General features: G+C 39.9%; 1 protein-coding gene across 20 annotated transcripts in view; it reads right to left on the bottom strand.

Moving 5' to 3' along the window:
- Positions 1-23,838, bottom strand: part of CADPS (calcium dependent secretion activator) — a 469,696-nt gene that overhangs the window by 122,069 nt on the left and 323,789 nt on the right. For all 20 annotated transcript variants that reach the window (XM_082727404.1, XM_082727406.1, XM_082727407.1 and 17 more), the window contains 2 exons: positions 18,871-19,007; positions 14,955-15,142 (listed from right to left, as the gene is read on the bottom strand). In XM_082727404.1, coding sequence (XP_082583530.1) covers positions 14,955-15,142; positions 18,871-19,007 — 325 coding nt within the window. The remainder of the gene's footprint in view (positions 1-14,954; positions 15,143-18,870; positions 19,008-23,838) is intronic.

The following is a 23,838-nucleotide window of genomic DNA, read 5'->3' as shown; positions in this document are numbered from 1 at the left end:
GGGAGCTGCTGACTAAAGGGTACAAACTCCCAGCTATATGATGAGTAATGTACAGCACAGTGACTACAAGGAACGGTACCTTATTTTTATACTAGGAAGTGGTTAAGAGAGCAGATCTTACATGTTATCACCCCCACAAAACAAACAAACAAACAAACAAACAATAAACGATAATTCTGTGAGGGGATGTAGGTGTTAATTAACCTTGTCATAATAGTAACTTCAATCTATATGTGTATCGAATTATCACATGCTATACCTCAAACTGATACATGGTATATGTTAATACTGCAATAGAGCTGGGAAAAAAGAACAAACCATGTATGATGCTTTTGATGTTAGTGAACAATTGCTCATTTTAATAAAAAGAAGGACCTTAGCAAAAATAAGTGAATTTCAGTTTAATTGCAGTATTCTCATATTTCTAAATCACCGTTAGATTCACACACATTTTTTCCTATTTGCTTTGGACCACTCAAGTTGAAAATACAAAGGGAAGCTGCATATTTATAGCCCAAATTTATCTGTGCCAAATTAGACGTAGGATAATCTGACCCATTCAAAGACTTCAGCTTCCCAGATCCCGTAGTGACTTGTTTTGACTACTGGCTGAGCCAGTTTGCAGATTGGTGTGTCACCATGAAACTTCTATTGGAACATTCTTCAGTTTGCAAATGCAAGTCATCTTGAGACCAAACAAATGGTCTTATTTATAGGCCTTCTCAAGGATCCAGCATAAGTTGGGAAAATCCTGTATACTAGACCAGTCTGACTGCACAAAAGACTTGGCAAATGATAGCAATGCACCTCCTGTTAGGGGTTAATTGGTCAGCTTCCCTTCTTTTTAAATATTAAAAATGCCCTAGTTGGGGGAGGAAAAAAAAAAAAAAAAACAACAAGAAAACTTCCCCTCCCCCACATTATAAAAATCACCACTAAACAGTAAAATTCTATAAAATTCATTTCCTCACAATCCCCTGAACTTAAATGAAGAAATAAGACCAAATGGTAAATATCAGGTAGGTTGTTGGAATCTGTGAATGTGCCCTTATTTTCATAATTTTTTGAAAAATCTTAAATGTTTATATACAAAGTTTATTTAACAACACTTTTTTACAATGAAATATCCATGAATCTGTATTTAAGTCTCAGGATGAATTCACTGGCCTGCACAAAATACATGTGACAGTGGTAACTTCTCATGTTTCTATTATAGTCTGCAACTTTCTTTAGGTATGGTTTTTTAGATTTAGGTTTTGCTTACACAAAATATAGTTCTCTAATGCATTGAACACATTTATACAATTGGTATGTGCATGCACACACTTGATTTGGGAAAATGGAAACCATTTTAACCATTTGGTTTCTTAGCAGGGCATTAGCCCAGAGAAAAATGCTATTAAATATAATTTATAAATCAGGGGCACTTGGGTGGTGCAGTCAGTTGAGCAACTGGCCCTTGATTTTAGCTGAGGTCATGGTCTCAGGGTCCTGGGATCGGGCCTTGTGTGGGGTTCCACACTCAGTGGGGGAGCCAGCTTGAGATTATCTCTCTCTCTCCCTCTTCGCCTCCCCTTTCCCCTGCTAGCATGTATGTGCACACTCTTGCTCTCTCAGAAATAATAAAGTAAGTAAATAAATAAATAAAATCAATCTTTAAAAGTATAATTTACAAAGAGGAGTTTACAGATGACAGGCAAAAACACGGAAACCATTTCACATGGGCAGCCCAGAGATGTGTGTGGCAAGACAGAAGCTTCCCTGATGAAAATCACCCATTCTTCACTCAATAAGCCTTCCAAGGCAATTATTAGGCAATTAGAATGTAACTTTTGGATTTGTTTTTGAGATGATAACAACTAAGCATTTAGTGTGTGCCTGGCCTTCTCAGTTAATCCTCACCACAAAGGGTATTATTATGAACATGAAATTTGATTATATTTCTTTCCCTTTTGTTCTGATGATTCACATTTGTGGTTATTTAAGGTAGCAGCCACTTCCACTTCCCTGACAATCTCTCCTTCATCTCCTTTCTGAACACTATTAATCTCGCTACTCAAAAAAGGTACATGACTAAAAATTGTATTCTTTTCTTAAATTTGCTTCTTAATTGCCTATGTCAGTGTGAATGGTTTTCTCTCAAAATAAATGAAACAAACTAACTTTATGTCTGGAAGGTAAGTAGTACAGAATTCACCAACAAAAACAGGTGATTAAAAAAGTTATGATTTGACATTGAATGCAAATTTGTTTGCAGTTGCCAGAATTGTGCTAGAATGGTACAGGGGATAGAGGATGTTATTTTACAAACTGAGGAAGAGACATGCAGGAATAATAAAATTTGCCAAAGATCATAGGTTGGAATCATATCAGAAAGTAAAAATATCCTTTTGGGGGGTGCCGGGGTGGCTCAGTGGGTTAAGCAGCTGCCTTCTGCTCAGGTCATGATCCTAGAGTCCCGGAACTGAGTCCCGCATCTGTCTCTCTGCTCAGCAGGGAGCCTGCTTCTCCCTCTGACCCTCCCCTCTCTTGTGCTGTTTCTCTCTTTCTCTCTCAAATAAATAAATAAAATCTTTAAAAAAATACATCTTTTTTGGGGGCTGAGTTTCACATAATTATTTTTGGAAGAAAATTCTGTCAATTTATTTTCTGTTGATCCCTACAACGTGTCAATGTTAATTACACAGGCTTAGATTTCTATGGAGCTACTAACTAAAAATCCTGGCTCAGTATTTTGGGGAACCCTATTCTCACAGAAGTAATAAAATACTTTTTCTAGAGAGGTAACCCTCAAACCTGAGCATGCCTCAGAATTACCTGGAGGATGGGGCTGAGAATTTGCTTTTCTTCTTCTTTTTTAAAAATCTTTATTTATTTGATAGAGAGAGAGAGAAAGAGAGAGAGCCTAAGAGTCTGGGAAGAGGGGCAGAGGGAGAGGAGAGAATCTCAAGCAGCCTCCCTGCCAATCCCCGAGCTGACCATGAGATCACAACTCAAGCTGAAAACAAGAGTCAGCGCCCAACCAATGGAGCCACCCAGGTGCCCCAAGAATTTGCATTTCTAACAAGTTCTCTGATGCTGTTGATGCAGGAGCCACACTTTGAGGACTGTGCTTTAGAGCAAGGAAATATTTGGTGGGTTGCTCTTTTAGTGGCTGAAAGGGTACATTTGATTCAGGGTTACCAGTTTCCCTTGGATTGGAGTGAGTTTGGAAGCAGAGATCTTCTCCAAGTGTAATGGTTCATTTACAAAGCCATAACCCCCTCCAATGTGGTGCATGCACTGTTTCAAGGTAACATCCCAAGCAGTGCTAGTTGTGAAATAAATAGAGGAACTGTATTGGTATCTCTCAGAAGCCCTGGGTTTTTGTTTTTGTTTTTTTCTGGAAACATTTGGAGGTGATTCTATAATTGTAATAAAACTGGCTCTGGATCTTGCTCCCTTCCCCATACTTCTAACACTTAAGGAGTCACAAAGAATGAGAGAAGAGGGATAAAGTTGGATTTCAAATTCCTAACTAGTAAATCCCAAGCTGAGATGGGTCTTTACTTAGAACACATATTTAGAAGCCCCAAATCCCCCATCCTCCTGTGTCCTGAATGGTGCATTTTCTGCCCTCTTATTTTTTGGCTTCTTAGCAACCACTGTTGCCTCTTAACACCTGAATGTCCTTTGGAGGAATGACCTTGGCCGCACTGTGAGTATTCTCGATGGGGGTGGGGGGGCAGGTAAAGTGGGATCCTATTTTCCTGCTGTTTATTCTAAGGGCCCTACTATAAATCAGTGTCTGCCTTTCATGGTCACTGCACACATAAGCAGGACTATGACCTAAGCTCAGCTAACCAGACACCACACGGAGAAACCACACAGGGTAAATACTGCAAACATAGAAGAAGCAGGTGCAATTTGCTCACCCTAGTAGCTGTGCCCTGACCATACAGACCGTCCTCATAGTTCAGTAGTTCTTAATTTTTGGTTGTACTGTAGAACCATGTGAAAGCTTTGAGAAGTCTCATCCTCAAGCTCTTGATTCAATGTGTCAAGTGGGCCAAGACATCTTTCGCTTCTAAAGCTCCCCAGGTTATTTTAATATTTAATATTAAGGGCTGCTTTTGTCCTGTTACCTACTTTTCTGTAGCTGCCTTGACTCCAGTTTTCCTCTCCCTTTCTTTGAGGCTCCCAACATCACACCCCCAAAAACTCAAATGATAGATGATCCAGACTTAGTCCTTACTTATACTAATCTGATGTGAGTTCATAAAGCACGTATCTCCTCCTTTTTAGTAGAAGGAGGGGATATGTGCTTTCATAGTAGAAGTGTGTGATGTCTTTGAACCTAGCTTTAAAATTCCATGTGTGCTCATGTGCACGTGTGCACACGCATGCGCGCACGCACACGTGCACACACACACACACACACACAGGACAAGGAAATGAATGTGGTCCCAGGTCTCTGGTTCCACCTAACTGCACACTGGCTAACAGCTCACTTCTTGTATATCATGATCCTGCAAACCTGACACCACCTGCAGGTCAAGTGCAGTCATTTTTGGAGCCCTGTCAGAGACTGAACGCTCCCCCACCTGCAGGACACCCCTGCCACCAGAAGTGGGTCTCTCAGCCATGACAGACTATATCACATCTGACACAGCAGGCATCTCTTGAATCCACCTTTCACGTTTTTGGCAAACCATTTTCTCACTGTCCTTCACAAAGTTGACATTTTTGGCAGCACGATAGGAAAGATGTCATGTCGGCTGCTCTTCAAGTCCTTGTCACTGTGGTCAGCAGCAGTTCTGTCACCTTCACTCTCCTCACACTCTCCCATCTTGAGCCATGTCACAAATAATAATTTATCTAGAGTTGGGTCTTCCCTTTTTTTTTTTTCTTGTCGGACTGAAACTACCATAACCCAGCTGCTCATCCTTTAAGTTACTAGTTACACAGAGTGTTCCCCCATTCCCCAAATGCTTCCAGGGTAGAGCTTATGAATTAATATCTATTACTGGAGTAATTGAATATGATTAAGTGAAAGATTTTATTTTGATATTTGAAATTAAGTGTGAATAATCTAGTCAAAGAAACCAAGTGCTAGCGGCTTTGTGAAAGTGAATTTATCTCCTTGGGTCGTTAAACTGTTCCTACACACCCAAGTGAGCTCACAGATTCCTGGTGTTTTGTTACCCTGCTGGCCCAGTTCTCCACATTATATTGAAAGCTGGGACACAGAACCCTTGTTTGGAAGGTCAGGTATCTTTTCAAGGTCCGGTCACTAAATTAACTGAAAGCTTACAGTGACAGATGTGTTCTGATATTGCATCTACTTAGTGATCAAGTGTGGAACCCAGGTGGGAAAGAAAATGTATGGATTCAAAAGAGGAAGAGTATCTGGTCCACTTCTCTGCATACAGCCAGCTTTAAGCTCCAATCACTACCAACAAGGGGTAGAACTCCAGCTGAAGTGGGAATATACTTTCTCTCCAAATGCAAATGTCCACATATGCTGGTGTAGGCACCGTAAACATGATATATTCTCTCTCTCCAAATGGATGCATGCCTGCAGACCGCATTATGGATCCCTGCAAATGTCCTTAAACAAGCATGATAACTGAATCCTACTTGCTACTAAATTGTTCCAGCCCAGAAACATGAGAGCTTAAAGGGCCAGAGTAGGACAGAATATCTTAGTAGATGTTCCTTGCAATGCTCCCTAAATAGAACGTTGAGGCCAAACACACTCTCTTAACCTCTCTTTTTAAACTGACTTCTAGCAACTCTTTTTCCTTACAACTTTTGGAGTGATACCTTTGAATTTAATCTTAGAATGGAATATTTTCCTTTGTTTCTTTCAAGTGACTAATAACTACAAATTCAAGAGAACACCAAAACATTATCATCTCAAAAGGAGACATCACTGCTTGCTCATCTGGATGGCTTCTATAATCTCTAGCTTAATTATACACTGTAATTAGAACTCTCACATCCAATAGCCACTGCTTCATTATGAAAGCCCAGCCTTTCCTTTTCCTCTCCTCTCCCTCCAGCCCAAACCCCTTTTCTAATTATGCCCTGATGCCCTGGGGCTCAGACACGCTGCTAAAACAAATATATCAAAGTGTTTGTTTCACAAAGACTAAGATAGGAGGCAACAACAAGCAGTTTCTACAACCTTACAAATGGGCATTGAAGCTTCTTGATGTTGGCTATTATTAATTTGAGAAAGAGGATTGGAGAGGGCAAAATATATCAGTGAGGTCTTCTTTGACTTGTTTTCTGTTTTTCTAAACACATAGCTAAAACCCAACAAAATCAGAAGGTATCTTTGCTCTCTCTAAAGATGGGAGTGCTTGAAATCTCTCCCTACCGAAAAAATCTCAAAGAATATGGATACTACTGATATAGGGACATATGTCAAAGTGGTTTAGGCTCAGTCCAGGTGCTGAATGGAGAACCTAAGAGGCGATTACAGAAATTGTATAAAACGTATGCATTGCAGGAAAGCATGTATTTTTTTTTTCCCAGAGAAGGATCAATTTCCAAATTGATACTATACAGGTTTTTCTCTTTGAGGAATAGGAGAAGAGATAGGATTTTTGTTCATTTGTTTCTAGACAAACATAGACAACTAGGCTTTAGATTCTACCCTTACTCTTTATGAACAGACTTCTGAGTAGTTAGACCAGGAATATACGTTGTTTTTTGGTATCACAACCACCCTGGAAAGGGTGTGACATCCGAGAATATGTTTTCACCCCAGTGAATTCAATGACCAGAGGATGAGGACACAGGTTGAAATTTTAGAAAGGAAATGCTATTACTTGATGATTTGCTATGGGCCGGAAAGATTGCTCCAATGGAACAGATAATTCAGCACATTCTACAAGAGTTTATGTCTGAGTTGGAAAATCTGCTGTGTTTTTTTAAAAAATATATTTTATTTATTTATTTGACAGAGAATACAAGCAGGCAGCAGAGCAGACAAGAGGGAGAGGGAAAAGCAGCAGGTTCCCCATGGAGCAGGAAGCCCAATGCAGGGCTCCATTTCAAGATCCTGGAATCATGACCCGAGCCGAAGGCAGACGCTTAATCGACTGAGCCACCCAGATGCCCCAAATCTGCTGTTTTCATGGGGCAGATTTCCTTTAGGAATGGAATCACATGGCTTAGAAGTTTGAATATAAGACCTAAAGAGAATTGCTCCTTGGGATGCAGGCTTTTGCTTGAAATGTGCTTGATTCCCTACACCCACCCCCAAGTATTCCCGATTAGATAAGGTTGCTTCTTTAGAATTTAAAGAGCAGGGCACCTGGGTGGCTCATTCGGTTAAATGTCTGCCTTCAGCTCAGGTCATGATCCCAGGGTCCTGGGATCGAGTCCTGCATTGGGCTCCCTGCTCAGCAGTGAGCATGCTTCTCCCTCTCCCTCTGCCTGCCACTCCTCCTGCTTATGCTCTCTTTCTGTCAAATAAATAAATAAAATCTTCAAAAAAATAGAATTTAAAGAGCATGACTCAGTTACGTATGCAAGGCCAACCCCTGCTCAAAGCTGGAAGGCCAACCAGCCACACCTCCCCAAGCACACTAATGTCTTATGTGAGTGTGGAACATTATACCAAGAATGTGGGGGCCACTGTCCTCCCCTATCCATGCTTGCCTGCTACTGAAGTGCTATATTCAGAGATCAGTAAAACTGAATCATCCCTGCTACACAGTCTTCTCCCTCCCGTCTTTTGGGAAGGGAGAGTTAAAAAGCACTAGACATCATATCTTAAGGAGTGTATGTGTATGATAGAGATGAGAGGAAGGAAGTGAGAATAAGAAGAGAGGGAGAGAATGGGGAGAAAGATGAGACTGGAGTGAAAGAGAAATATTTACATGTGCAAAAATGACTGATTTACTTCCAGGAAGGCATTCACAAAGCAGAAATAAAAGAAAATATTATACAACATGGATTGGGAATGAGGAACCAACACTAGAGGCAAGGAGATGGTCAATGAAGCATTTTCTGTGCTCCAGGGGAGAGAAGACAGACACCTGAACTCTGGTAGTGGCACTGAAGAGAAGGAGAAGTGGATGGGCTTGAGAGATACTTAAGGGCACTGACCAGGCATAGTAATTAAATCCTTGGGATGTGCTGAGGGAGAAGGACTGCTCCCATGGTTCTACCTTGGGAAGCCAGGTGGATGGAATTACTCACCGACTTAGGGGGACTGGTGGAGTAACAGAGGAGAAAAATGAGTTCCTTCGGATGGTTCAGTAACTCAAATCTAACCCACAGGGATCACAGAGTCTCTGCACAGAAGCAGCACCTTGGCTCCAGACACATCTCCCAAAGGAATCCTGGGACGCGTTTTCAAAGATTTCTAAAACTCCTGCTCTCTTACATCTGCTTGCAGACTCATTAATCTATGCAGCTTACTTTGGATTGGGGCGGTTGGCATTATGGATTTGTTAATTGCTGATACAATGTACTTTCTACACAGGCCATATGTGAAGAGCAGCACTGGCATTCAAGAAATGTTAAATAATAATGTAAATGAGAAAAATTTCCAATCCCAATAATAAAGGGATCCAAGGAACATTGACGCAACTTGCAATCATCAGAGCTGTTTGATTGCCTTGTCACTGTGGGACAGTGACCAAAGTGATGCTAATCTAAATGTCATCTAAAAAGAATACTAAAAATATTATGGTGAAAATTAAGTACTGCAACCTTAGGAGCTGATTTAAAAATTAGAAGATATAGCGATTTACATCTGTGGGTTTTATGATCGCCAAGTGCAACCAGCTGAACATACTCGTATTTTCTTTTTCTTTCCTTCTCTCTTTGAGAAAATGGGTTCAGTTTTAAAGAGCTGTCCCAAACTCATGTTCCCTCAATCAGCGGTTCTTTTTAAAAGATTTATTTATTTATTTATTTACTTGAGACAGAGAGAAAGAAGAGAAACAGCGTGTGAGTGGGAAAAGGTGCAGAGAGAAAGGGAGAGAATCTTCAAGCAGACTCCCTGACAGGTGCAGAGCCCAAGGCTCCATTCCAGAATCATGACCTGAGCCAAAATTGAGACCTGGCCAAGCACCAGATTGAGACAGTGGTTCGTAAACATTGCTACATATTAGAATCAGTAAGGGAGATTTCAGAGCAAAATGCTTAGACCATATCCCAGATTAGTTAAATCAGAACCTCTGCAGGTGGGGTCAGTACAGTAGAATTTCTTAGGTTGTCCAAGTGATCCGACTGTGTAGCCAAGTTTGACAACCAAGGCCTTAACTAAGCAAGATCTGAAGACCTAATGCCATATAATTACTGATTAAAAGCCCAGATGTCTGGCTCCATCTAAGGCTGGCTGAATCAAATTATCTGAGGCTAGGATCTAGTAGTCTCTTTTTAAACAAGCTCCCTATGTGATTTCTATGTACACCACAGTGTGAGAACTACTACTGTACAAGGTGAAATCAATGGTGGCAACTCTTCTGCCTCCAGACACAGAATAAGTTTGTGTAAAAGAAACAAAAAATCCAAGTAAAAAGGAGAAATTCAGTCCATCACCTGGGAGTTTGTTTTTTTGGACTTTGTGGAGGGGTGTCCCATGCATTGTGGGATATCTAGAAACTTCCTTGGCCTCTACCCACTAGCTGACATTAGTACCACTATTGTCCTCCCCTCCTCAGGATGACAATAAAAAATGTCTCCAGACATTGTCAAATGTCCCTTGGGGGGAAAGATAGCCCCTTCCTCTCCCGAATCAAGAACCACTGTTCTATAAGATCCCAAAATATATGGATGGTTCCATATCTTCCAGTGTCTGGAATTATAAAGAGCAATCATCTTCCTGATTGACCACATGTGTCTACTTTTGATTAGATGCCGTGGATTTACATAGGCACACGGAGATGCGGTAAGGCTTCCAGAAAATGTAGGAGAAAGTCAGTCACCAACAGCTGAGTGGTCATTTATGATTTTCAGCTGCAACAGGGCAGGGCTCTCCTAGTTTTTAATAGGTAAGAAGTTAATAATTATGTAAAAACTGTATTTTACCTAATTTGAAGCTGGTTGTGAGGTGACATTAGGAATGAGTTCTACTGTCCAGTTAAATTCAGTTAAAGGGCAATTAGTTTCCATGAGTCATGACTGCCTTCCCAATCTAGGCCAAAGAATCCATAATACCTCCAAATGCACATAGTCTTCATCCTGGTAAAAGTGGTTAGGAAGATAGTTTCCCTAAACCCAAAGGTTATTAACTAATGTTCAAAAGAGACTCACTCTGTCTTATGTGGTCTAAAACTCCAGATACACTATGGTTCTCTTCACAAGGCCAGAATTACCAGGGGAACCATGTTGATTTTGGACATTTTTAGGATGAAAATGGAAAATACTTTAATTAGTTCAGATGACTGCTATAGTATCTAGCCTGCAAATGTTGAAACTCTTATCAAATGGCTGAATTTGGCATTTTACAAAATCCACAAATGCAAGCGCCAAAGTCAGACTCTCTGTGTTTGAATGAGGATCAGGTACTTGTTTGCTACAGATTAAGTGACTGAACTTATCTGAACTTCAAACTCCTTAGATGTTAGATGAAGCGAATTTATAATACTTCACGGGGATGTAATACAGATAAAATGAGATAGTGAGTCTAAACAGAAATTCACACAGTGCCTGGCATATAGCCACTTATTAAGTGGCAGCAATTATCCTTACTTGAATTAAACTTTATTTAAGGGATATGACAATGGCTTATTTCATTTGTTATTGTAACCCACAGAAGATAATTTTATTTTATTTTATTTTTAAAAAGATTTTATTTATTTATTTGACAGACAGAGATCACAAGTAGGCAGAGAGGCAGGCAGAGGGAGAGAGAGAAGAGGAAGCAGGCTTCCTGCAGAGCAGACAGCCCAATGTGGGGCTTGATCCCAGGACCCTGGGATCATGACCTGAGTCGAAGGCAGAGGCTTTAACTCACTGAGCCACCCAGGCGCCCCTCACAGAAGATAGTTTTAGAGGTTGACGGGATATCATGATGCTACGATTCTATGTGTTCTTCCTGCAGTTGAGAAAACTGAGGCACAGAAATACGATATATAATTCCAGATTCATGCAAAACAGACTCTAAATCTCAGATTTCTAGAATCTATACACAGTGCTGATGTAGTGCAAAGAGGAAGAGCTTTGGACTCAGAATATATGAGTTTGCCACTTATATTTGTAGACATTCAGTTTCATCCTCTGCAAAGTGAATGTAAAAAATAGCTGACCTGAAAATGTTATAGCAAATCTGATGGAATTATGAGAGTATAAACTGTGGAGTGCTACAAAACTGATACTTAATATTACGACTTCTTCTGCATTAAAAAAAATGCAATACACACATATACCCTGGGACACACATAAGCTTCTCAATGTACCACTCAAGATCCTCTCGGATAGTTTTTGCTGGCACAGGGCAGGCTCGTTCAAGTGCCGCAGTTCACTTTCACTTTCAATGCTGATCACTCCAGGAGCAGCACCTTGGACAGCAACCAGAGGCTTAGGGGCCTATAACTATTCTCTACCCTCTTGGCAGTCTGACTCTCATAGGGAAACACAAACAGAAACTTCAATTCACCTCCATCCTTATATACTGAAAGTTTCAAAAACAGAGGTCCATAATGCATCAGGGCTTTCTTTGACTTTCACTAGCAGACCTGGACATGTTAATTGACAGCCTGCCACGTTCTCTAAGAAGTGAAAGTTGGTATTTTCATTCAGTTTGCCTACAAGTAAACTGTATATATTTTAGGACCTAGAAATAGTCCACTGGCAAAATTCATAGTGAAGCATAAAACATACCTGCTTGTGAACTCTGTGTCACTTGGCAATGTCAGGGTCAGAATGTCAGTTTCAAAATTAAAAAAGAACTTTTTAAAAATGTCAATGTTAATTTGTGGCAAGGATAGAGAAGGTGAAGAAGGACATAAGGATAACACTGGAAATAACGGCAAATCTAGTTTAAAAAGGGGGAAAAGCCACCACTTTGCCATTTTATCAAATCACAATGAGAGTAGCCCTAAAGGACAAAGAAAACAAAACAGGATAAATATAATTTTAGAACTTGAATTTTAGAGCTTGGCTTCAAGGTGACCTCATTATATAAGCGATTCTACTAAGAGCCATTCATTTAGTGATAGGCTTTATGTTTTTATTATAAATCATTATCTAAAGATAGCTTTGTTTCATGAAATCAATGCGGAAATGAGAAGGGTTTGCTAGAAATGATGGAGCTACTATAAATGTATAGACCCGGCTTCTGATAACCCATTCTATTTGTTCCTTAAACATAAATTCAGAATTATAAAGCATGGATTGCTTATTATGAATGACTTGGTAAGGTACCAGTCCCTCAACTAGATGCCATTAAAAAAGCAATCTGATTCATGATTCTGTTTACATATTGCTCAGTTTTTTCAATATGAATATATTTAAGAGTCACTAAACACCTGATTCAAATTCAGTCCTAATTCATGGTATTTTGCCCATTGCTAGGATTTTCTGTTAAAGTGTACCTTTGAAAACCTTAAAGGAACAGAAACTTCAGAAATACACAAAGCTTGCTGTTTGGTAGGGCAGAAGTCATGGCACAGATGGGGGGAATGTCCCAGACATCGTAAAACACAAGTCAATGCACACATAACGTCTTACCTTTTGGGCTCTGGATTTGCCTGGGCTTTGTAATCTTTTCTTTTTTTGGATTCCTTTTTGGTATCTTTTTTAGCCTCTGGTTCAGATGGGGAGGGAATTTTGCTCCCTTGAGGGTCTGTATTTGGTGGCAGCCCACTAAGGTATACATGCATTTGTTGACTTTGGAGAGGGGGTGGTTGCATGGGGCATGCACAGAGGGCGGCCAGCCACAGAAGAATCAAGAGCACGCACGCATGCACAAACAAAAGAAAGAAAAGAAGGATGCGTCAAACAGCAAAAGCAAACGCATTCAAACTAAAATAATAAGCAAAAAAAAAAAAAAAAGAAGAAGAAGAAGAAGAAAGAAAAAGATGCAAACTTGCATAAGGAAAATCGGAACTGAAAAGAAAATAAGAAATCCAAAACTGTTTCCATGACAAGATGTATAAACCTAACTGTGAATCAAGTGGCAGTCTTACAATATGAAATCCAGACAATGTGTATCATAATTCATGATGATGTTTACCAGGGAGTTTACAAAAACACTTCATTATTTTATAACACTTTCTTATTCAGTAACATATGTAGAATACAGTGTGACAACCCAGAGAATATAATGCAACTTCTCTCTCTCTCTCTAAAGAATTCAGTCCAAGAGGCTGTAACAGATAGTCATCAAAGTGTACATATTTATAAAAAGCAGAGTTATACACAGATACTCCCCAGGTATCAGAGTTTTCATAAATATTTTTTATGTAAATAAAAGGTCATGTGCCTGGCTAGCAAACCTTGTAACAATGGGAGGTATTGAAAACCTTGTTGCCTGTTAAATATTCAAACCTACAATGCTATTGTTACCTACTTTTAAATGTTGAAGTTACATCTCATAAAACCTACCAGTGCTAGAGAAAAAAAAGGCACAGGACAAATCTTACAGATATTTCAGTCATCTAGCTTGCGAAGATGAAGATAACTGACAGTCTGATTTAAAATAAATGCAGTCAGATCGGGACCCTCCCACATGTGAATTTCCCCACAGCACCAACTTTTTTGGATTTCTGAAGAGACCTAGTTTTTCCTGGATGTGCCTTTCCTGGGTTGAGGTGCTCGAGGTAATTCAGGCTTGTCTTCCTAGTAATATGAGGCTACATACATTGGGATAGTAAACTGGCTGTGGTAATGTGGAAATTTATTCCATGTCTTCAGAGCCAAATGGTAATGTTCCTAAATTATTTGCTGCTTTGCATTATTCAGAACATGGATCTTTTCCTCCAGGAGCTGGGCAACGTCTAAAGAAAGAGAGTACTTAGTATGGAGTTAGAAGAACTGATGTTCTAGTCTTATCTATAAAACCTATAAAATGAGGGGGTTGGTTACACTGTGATCTCTGAAGTTCTTCCCAGCTCCATGGTTAAACTGTAAGTGTTATGATTATCTTTGCCTTCCAGCTTCACCTAGCTTATTTCAGCTCTGGAAGTGTGCTTGGCTTCCTCCTTCAGCAGGGCATTTGTACATGCTGCTCCTTTTGCCTGGAAGCACTCAACTCCTACACATGCTTCAGTTCTCAGCCCAAGCCTCTCTTCCTCAGGGACACCCTCCCTGCCATCCTAACACCCTGTCTAAGCTGTATTCCTTTATTAAATGCTAGCATGGAATATTATTTCTTGTCATCAGAGCACCAATCTCTGTGTAACCCTGTCCTTGTTTGCTGTCTTTTATGCTCACCGTGTATGCTGACTGTGTACCAGAGGGCCTGGCACTCAGTAAGGAATCATTAAATATCTATGGAATGAAAGGTAATGAAGGAATGAGGAGAAGAACAAAGGTAAAAATTTATGAAGCTCTTGTCTTGTTCTTGTGCTGAGCCCACCTGCCTCCTCTAAAAAACGTGATGAGGACAGTATCAACCCTGTTTTACAGAACTGTGGTATGGAGGGTTTCATTACCATCCAGCATCTCTGCTAGTAAATGGAAGAGCCATGATTCAAACCTAGATTTTTTTTTTTTACCTTCAGAGACCATTTCAGAAGTTCTGTTTGCCATTTCTTTTAAATTTCTTGAAAGGAAAAATTAACACCTTTGTGTTCATCTGTGTGTGTGTGTGTGTGTGTGTGTGTGCTACAGAAGGAATGGGAATGGACACAAAGTTAGAGATAATTCTAAAAGCAGGACCAACCACAAGCCATTGTCAGTGCCTTAAAAAAAAATATATATATATATATTATTAATATGTAATATATAATATATATATATATTTAAATATATATTTGGAGAAATACCTCTCAACAAGTGCTTACCTGTTCCCATGGACATGGGATGCACAGAAGGCAAAGCTGTAGTGGAGGAGGGTGGGGTCAATCATGGCGCCATTTTCTGCCCGTTCAAGCAAGTCTCTGAGGTAGCAGAGATGTCGGTGACACCCTCGGACTCCGTTTCGGGCACAATACTCATCTAGGACAAACACCTGGCCAGGACTGAACCAGCCCTGTTTGGGGAATAAAGGAAAGACTTTCTTTTAAATACAGGTTTTTGTTCTTGGTGGTGGGGTTTTTTTGTTTTTGTTTTTGGAGCTGCTTACAGTTGAGGTGACTGGAGAAAGGGGTTCAAAAATTGCCAGAACCAATACCTTTTGATTTATTCTAAGTGCCAGCCACTGTGCTAACCCCCTTGTGTGTGCTGGCTGCTTGTTATTGTACCAGCCCTGTGAGGTAGGTCCTGTTATCCTGTTGGATGGGTGGGGAAAATCAATTTGAGGAAGGACATGGAATTTCCCTAGGATTTCCCTAGGATCCCAGAGCTTGTATGTGCTGGAGTCTGCAAATCAGAGAGCTTGATTCCAGAAACAGAATCTCACCTGCTGCTCTAACACTGAACCATATACCTTCCAAGAGCACTGGTGTGGGGACAGGGTGAAATCTTGGTTACTGATAAGAGGAAATAATAACATGAGGTCTTAGGTTGGTATCATGCTTAATAAACAAAGAACTTCCACTTGAGCCCCATAGCAATCTCCTGAGGTGAGCAGGGTAGGTTTATCTCCCTCTAGATAAGGAAACTAGAGAGCAGGGCTGCTAAGTGACTCACAAATAATACAAAACACAAGCAGCATGGGCTTACTCAAAGTCTTCTGTTTTTCCTACTCTGAAGCATTAAGAAATATTAGGATTGGTCTACATAAATGCCAGGACTTCATTAATTCTTTCACTTTGAAAGGAAATCCTTTTTAAATTTAAAAATGAGGATCATGACACAACTTTGCAAAGGGAGCAACGAGACTAAGTTTTCAAATTGTGAACCAGACATGATTCAGGTAAACTCAGAGGTGCTTCTGGTGCCCTGGCTTAGCATCTTGTTTGATCCCCCCCACCCCCCTGGCAATTATTTGTTTTCTTATTGTTTATTTGCTTGCTGTATGATCAGATGAAACTCTGCTATAAAAGAGAACCTTGATGGGATCTCTGATTCAGAGCAGATTGGGAAGCATGATAGCATAGAAATCACTGTCTCCATGATGCACTCAAAAAACCAGAAGCTCAGAAAGGCCAAGTGGCTTGCCACTCAAGGTCACCCATCAGCCAAGCCAGAAATCAAATCACTTCTTTTGGTTTTGGTACCTTTCAGAGGCAAAAAGGTACAGGTTTCCTTCACTATCCGAAAATGGAGTATTCTTACAAAACCTTTCATAAGCCAAAATGGTGTCAAGTGAAGAAGCAATCACCATTCCATAAAAGTGAAAATCCTCTTCGGATCTCTTTTGGTTATTGAAAACAAGTACTAATATAGGTCTTTTCGTAAAAGCGAAGTGGCATCAAGTGAACTTCTGGATAGTGATGGGGGTGGTGGCGGAGGGAGGGCAACCTGTAAACCGATTTAGGTTGGTACTTTGTAAGCTGGGAATTTAGAATTGTTTAAAATATAAATTTAATTTTATTTTGAGGGTCCTCTCTGAGTCTTGTGAATATCACTCCATCTTGGGAAAGAAAAGGCAAAAGGAGAAAGTGATGGCGGGTGTGAGTTGGGGGGAGGGCAGATACAGGCCACAGAAGCACAGAGAGAGAGGCCTCTGCAGTACTCTGATCTTGTATTAGTGATCTGGGGACTCTTCGATTGACAACATGCAGCTCAGCAATGCATCCAACGAAAGACGGCATCTTTCCTATTTCAAATTATAAGTTACTGCAGAGGGCGGGAGAGTAGTCGAGGCAGTGGGCTGCCCCTATAGGCAACTTCTTTGCCACTCCATCTGCTACCCCAAATGCTAAATCTTAGAAACAACACTGCTGTGAAAGATTAAAATATATTTTCTACGACTCAGATGACACCAAGTCTTTTGTAGATGCCAAAATAGCTGCTTTGAAAAGAGTTGAAGAAATATCAATTAGGAACTCAGTCGAAGACACAGAAAAATTTATGTATCCCTGCTGGTCGGTCTCCAAAACTAACTGAAAAAAAAAAAAAAAAAGATTGTAATAATGAGAAAATGAAATATATAGAGGCAGAAGATAAGGTCCTTTTAATTGCTGTTATTTTCTGAAATTTTGGTATATGATTAATAGATTACAGGTAGACAAAAGCAGAAGGAAACTATTTTATGGCATTTGTAATTAAGTTTGGATTTTGGAGCATCTTTTTAAGCCTATACATGATTAATAGGAGGCAAGTTTCAAAATTTCACTTCTGGTTTAATTTTTTATGCTAACTCTCCTTAGTGACTGAATTTCTTAGTGAAAAAGAAAATTGTTTTTAAAATGATGTGAAAAAAGTCTTGAAAATAATATATTTAAAACAAATTCCTCAAGAGAATAGGAATTAAGCTCAGCGGCATATTCTTACAACTTTCATGAATGCAATTTATAATTACATGAATAATCACATAATCATAAGAAACACATTTAAGGAAAATTGCCTTGCAATGCAAGGTAAGCTTTTTTTTTTTCTTAAAGTCAAAGTGAAGTGTTCCTTTCCAATTTGGCAAAGTTCAGACTCTTCTGATGAAGTGATTCTAAACCCGAGATCATCAATGAATGTTTTATGAGACGCAGATTAATAAATTATTCCGTATATCCCGTTTCTGTTTTTAAGACTATTTTATCTACTATTTTTAATTGTTTGGCTTCTGGTTACAGGAAAAAAAACAGAATTTAAAATAAAAAGTAGTAAGAATAGATGTAGGAAATAGCCATGTCATTTAGAAAGGAAACAGATTTTCATTATATTTACATAAATGTCAATAATATGTTAACCTTGGTAAATTGCATAATATTGACAAAATATAGATATATTAACCTTAATCTTTAGAGTCAGGGCTGAGGCTTTTCCTCTGTGTAAAGTCATTTCATTATTTCCCCTCACCATTCCCATCTATAAAGTGGGATTAATATCATTTACCTTTAAGAAATGAAGTAACAATTTACGATTTGTAGAGGATATAAATGGGGTCTCTTGTAGGCTTCTGAATTTGATTAGCAGAAAGCCCAAAATGTATCATCAGGAATCCAATAAAGACAGAATTTTTAAAAAGACATAATAGTTGTCCCTTGAATTTAAATTATTTAAATCTAGGCTTAGAACAGGATTTCAAGAAATGCTGATATTCTTGTTGGAGAGCTGGACTTCCAAATGTCTAAAGCACCATAAAAAATTCTCCCAAAGGGTGAAAAATGCTTAGAATACTACGAAAAAATAGAAGCTATCCAAACAAACAAACAAACAAACAAACAAACCCAAACCAGTTTAGCTTATGAAAAGCTAGGTGAAGTTTATTTACAAATCATTTTAATTTTTGAAAAATAAACAAAAAGAACACATTCATTTCTGAGAAAGAAGCACGGGGGTCTTATCATCTGTGGAGGGGAGGGAGGGGGGAATCTTAAAGTCTAAGAAACCAAGGCAATTTTTACAAGTTTTCCATAAGCAGGTGCCAAACTCGATTACCCTCTTGGGAATATTTCTCATGTAGCAGCTGAAAAGGGGGAAGCTTAGCTAGGGAGGCTGGGGAATTGGATCTGTCTCTACTGATAACTTCCTCCCGCTCTGTCTTCTTTCTTTGGTAAGTAAAACTATCTCCACCCAGGAAATCAAGAACACATTTATAATTGTTAAAGGGGCTCTGTAATGGAGAAAAAGAGCTTCTGATAGAAAGGTAGAGAAATATTTTATTAAAAAAAAAAAGTTATCAGGTTTAAATTGCTGTAGACTAAAGAATATACTTGCCAGGCAAGAATAGGAATCATTAAGTCTGTGATCCAAAGTAAGGCGTTGCACCATCTCAAAGAGGGAAGCGTGGTCAAAGTTACAGGGGTTGGAAGAGATAAATTCATCCATGCCATGTTTTTGAGCTCTATCTGCGTCTGTTCATTTATACATGTAGAGAGAGACACAATTTAGAGAAACACATCACATTTTCTTTGACATTTCAAATACACAGGAATTCACTAGGCATTATGAACGTTAGCTCTCCCCTCTACCACCCTGTTTCCTCCCACCAACATCCGCAAGATACACTTTTTACCTCCCATTGTCAACTTGCATCACTCACTGGTGAGTTTATTGCATTTAGGCAAAAATATATTGGCATCAACATGTTTATCAAATGATCACAACTCCAGTGCATTTATGTTGTTCTTTAAAAACTAAGCACACGACCGTAACTTCGCCTGCATTTCACTAAACACTGAAAGCAGATCGGATCTTTGCTTATAAAAGCCTATTTATCTTTTTTTAAATCTTTTTTTTTAATAGATTCTGCCATTCCAGTGGTTATGTCTAGAGCAATTTCTCTACAATTATTGGGATTAGCTGGAAAAAGGGGTATGCTGATTTTCAGCAATGTGACAATATTTGTATCCTCCCCTTCCCCATCCCCGTTGCCAATTTGGTTTCACAAAAGATTTGGGTCCCCACCCTCCAAAATTAAAAAAAAATAATAATAACAAAAGATTTTCCTTGAAACCTGGAGAATAAGTTAAATGGGAATTTAGTTTGTGATAGCCAAGGTCATTGCCTTATAGTATGCTTACAGTTAGCAAAGCTTATGAAATAGACGAACATATTTACTCAGCAAGGGCTATGATCTGCCATTTATTGTGAATTAATAGTCTCAATGTATTCACACTTTTTCTTACAGGGTGAAGGCTACAAGCAAACCCTCCTAAGGGCTAACTAATTAATCTCAATATGTGTAACTAAAATACTCTATACTCAGTCGGCAAAGTAACTCAGAATTCAACTCAAGGGAGACCAAGCAAATCCCAAAGAGGTAGGAATGAAGATCCTAAGTATTAAGGGAATCAGCTCACTCCACCTCATATTTACTCACTCTCCTGATATGCAGACTGCAAAGAAAAAGAATCTATATCAAATTAAGCCAGAGTTAATTCTTCCTCTCGTATGCAGTATTCTACCAGAATACTGGGATCTGCCAGGGATCAGCGATGCTGTCTGGACAGGAAGAAAATCAATTTCTGACTTGAGAGGGTGTTTGGATATATTTCTATACATGGCCTTCATCCCAGGCAGTTTTTCCTCCCCTTCCATACTTAGGGTATGACTGAAAAATTGAGGTTTGGTAGCAGGGTGACATTAAGAGGATGATTTCTTATCACATTATTGGTTTTGTGTATCCTTCAGACCTAAATCCCTGGTATGTCAAATTTTTGCTCTCTCACTGTTCAAGTTTTTATTTTTTTTATTTTTTTATTTTTTAAATATTTTACTTTTTTATTTGACAGACAGAGATCACAAGTAGGCAGAGAGGCAGGCAGAGAGAGAGGAGGAAGCAGGCTCCCTGCCGAGCAGAGAGCCCAACACGGGGCTTGATCCCAGGACCCTGGGATCATGACCTGAGCCGAACGCAGAGGATTTAAACCACTGAGCCACCCAGGCACCCCTCACTGTTCAAGTTTTTAAATCTCTAGTCATTTTCTATAGAAGAAGCAAGTGGTCAATGTTTGAACAGGATGTGTTGTTTATGCCCTAGACACACAGAAGCAATGGTTTCCAGAAGACAAGTTGAAAAATGTGTATTTTAATAGCCAAATTGCTCCATTAAGATGATGCAACACAAGCTTTTGGAAGGGATCTCACATGTACGGGAATTATACTAGAAAGAAATCTCTTTGCTCCGTTAACTGCCTCGGGTTTGTCTTCAAGAAAGTGCTTTCAGATTCAGGTTAGGTGCTTTCTTTCTCTACGAGGATTTCTTTTGTTGGTTGTTTGGGCTCTAAGCTGGAGCCCAAAGTATTTCTCCTTTGACACAGGATGGTTAGGAAGAAAGGTGGCCACGAAGGTGATGCTGGGGAGGAAGCCTGCTGCTCCCAGACTGTCTGTGTGAGACTCCTCTGGCCCAAGGCACACGTCTTAAACCTGCTCCAACTTTAGCTCTGTGCCAGCAAGAGGGCACTCCTGCAGTCCAGGGGACACTCTCCAATCCACGGGACAGATTATGCCGGCTTCCCACCCTCCGGTCAGTCCCAGGTCCGTTGAGTTTGGGAAAAATAACAGTGGGACACACAAATTGCTCATCCTATTTCATCCTCATGAAAAGCCTCATCCACCTCGTGCCTCCCAATTTTAACAGATAGATGAGGCATTTTGGCTAGCACCAGCTTTTTGCTCTTGAATTTCTCAGAAGAGGCTTGCAAGCTGACAAATCGGCCCAGGCCTTACTTTGCCAGTTTGGCTTGCAATTTTATTGCTCTTCAATTACGATGGTGCAACCGGTCACTGAGCTCGGAGAGAAGGGGGCTCTTTCGTAGCTGTTAAAAATATGACACATGTTTCAAGTCTCTTTTTCGTTATTTGTTGAACCTCTTGAAAAGTTTGCGGTGAACTATTTCGCCTTGCTGCCTGCCCACTCAGGAAATGGATCTGAAAAGACAACTTGGCTCCTCTGCGGGGACCTGGATACAGACCCACTCCCCGCCTCCCCGATGCATCACAATACAGCTTCACCGGGCTAATTCCTGACGGAGAGTACATCTAAAGAACAATTTCGCTTTTACTTACGCTTTAAAAAAGCAGGCTTACGGAAAAATATGCTTAAAATCAGCCTGCTTTCCTTTTCAGAAAGCAACTCTGTCAACATAAAAATTCCTTTTTTCCTTCTTCCTTTCTTTCCTCCCTCTCTCTCGGTCCACATGTAGATGAGCCTGGGACTGCTTTATGAGATCTGGACTCTAGTTTGAGCTCTATTTTTAAATCAGCCGTGGGATGGTGGCTTGTTGCTCTCTCTGAGACTCAGTTTCCTTGGGTGTAAAATGAGCCGGATTTCCACTTTTCTTGGTGAGGTCACTGTCATTTAACCACCCTTAAGATTCCTTGCACAACTTCTGCATGCCTAAGATGGAGCTGAATGCAATGGGAATTTCCACCAGGTGTAACGAGCAGTCCCTGGATTTTGCTTAGACAAAATCATCATTTACTCAGATTTAGGCTCATTATCTTAATGGCTCCAACAACTCAGGAGTGCTTAAAAGGGGGATTGGCTCCCATGAAATCTTTGAGAATTTCACTGAGCTTATCTTCAGAAAAAGAAAGAGGAGTGGGGGGCCAGGGATGCTATTTGAAGGTGTCAGAGGAAGGGATCTGATTTTTAAACTCCATCCCAGCAGGGATATCTGTACTTTTGCTCTCTGCTGTATTCCCAGCACCTAGAAGGGTATACCTCAGTACCTGGAACACAGCAGACACCGGAGACATATGTGTTAAAATAATGAATTTATTTCATCAAAATAAATAAATTCACTACTTCAACAAATATTTTCTATTTCTTGATTTTATGAAATGTTGATATACTAAATTCAACACAAACAGTGTATTTGAGCTGGGATAGCAGGTGGTTAAGTAGGTGGGCTTGGGGGGGTGGTTCACAAAAACTGAATTCGAAGCCAGCCTTGTCATTACTAGGCATATGATATGAAGCAGGTCAGTTGACCGGTGTTTCTGAGTGTGATTTTCCTCCTATGTAAGCTGAGAATAGTGTTGGAGTCTCCCCTCAGAAGGTTACTGAGAGGTTCTGCTGAGTCGGACTTGTCAAGCACCTGGACACCTAACACATAGTAAGTACTCAATAAACCTTAGCTGTGAGCAAGTGGGCAGGTTTCTTAGTGCTCCCGAAGCCAGTTTGTTTAATGTTTTCAGCAAGCCAAGGATGTCTCTTCATTTATAGCTAATGTTAGTTACAGGTTGCTTCTTAAACCATATTGCTTCTAGGAAGCTGGGAGCATTCCCAGTCTCTCTGCTTTGTGCTTCTCCTCTGCCCCTGTACCACTAATTCCCACGTCCTGTCTCTGTGTTTTTGCTGGTTTATATTCCAATTTCTCAGTGGTCAGAACACCCACACACAGTTGAATCCCTTGATAGATAATATGTTCCTTGAGGGCAACTTTCTGATCTGTTCTTTCCCCTGCCGTCTCCCAGAGGAGCCAGGTCTTTAGGAGGTGTTTATTAACTGACTTTTTCTGACACTTCCATCCCAGGAAACTTCCCATTGACTTTATTAAGGAGTCACACACATGGGGATTCAGATGGCATCTTGCAAATCCAAAAGTGGGAACATGTGCTCTTCGGAGAAAAAAAAAATCTTATAGAAGGAAACAGAATTCTAGGTGCAGGTGTCTTTGGATACCATTCAGATTGTCTGCCTGTGTCTCCATACATGTCTAGGACCATATGCATTACATATGTTGTCTATTTTAAAATAAAACACTGCAGTGGTCCAGCTGTTCCAAATTCTGTTTCAAAGAACTTGTGGGTGCTTCCCAAGCAACACCATATAGTCATTCTTGCACGGCCTCAGTCTGTTCTTCTACAGTGCGGAACATTATAAAATAGATGCTCCTTGCAACTCCATTTTCCCCCCCGTACAAGCAATTGGAACTGATTGATGAAAGAAAAAGAAAATCCCAATGCTGACATTAGCAAGGGGAAAACAGCCCAAAGCAAAATATGAGAAAGTTACTTCCTGAATTCAGGACACCTTGGGATTGCTTCCTGTGCCAATGTTTGGCTTGTGTCAGTAGAATGAAAATGAATTTGAACACTAGGGTGAGCAAAACAGAATTAGGAGGGTAACGTGGCTGCTGAAGTCTCCAGTGATGTCTGGATTATCTCTGGCTTTGGGAAATGTATACCAATTCTCTTTTTCATTCTCCTTCTCCTTCCCAAGAAATTAAGGACTGA

The sequence above is a fragment of the Mustela nivalis genome, assembly GCF_964662115.1.
Source record: "Mustela nivalis genome assembly, chromosome: 1".
NCBI classification, from domain to species: Eukaryota; Metazoa; Chordata; class Mammalia; order Carnivora; family Mustelidae; genus Mustela; species Mustela nivalis.
Note: the sequence above shows the minus strand (reverse complement) of the source record. Positions and strands in the feature narration are given on the sequence as shown.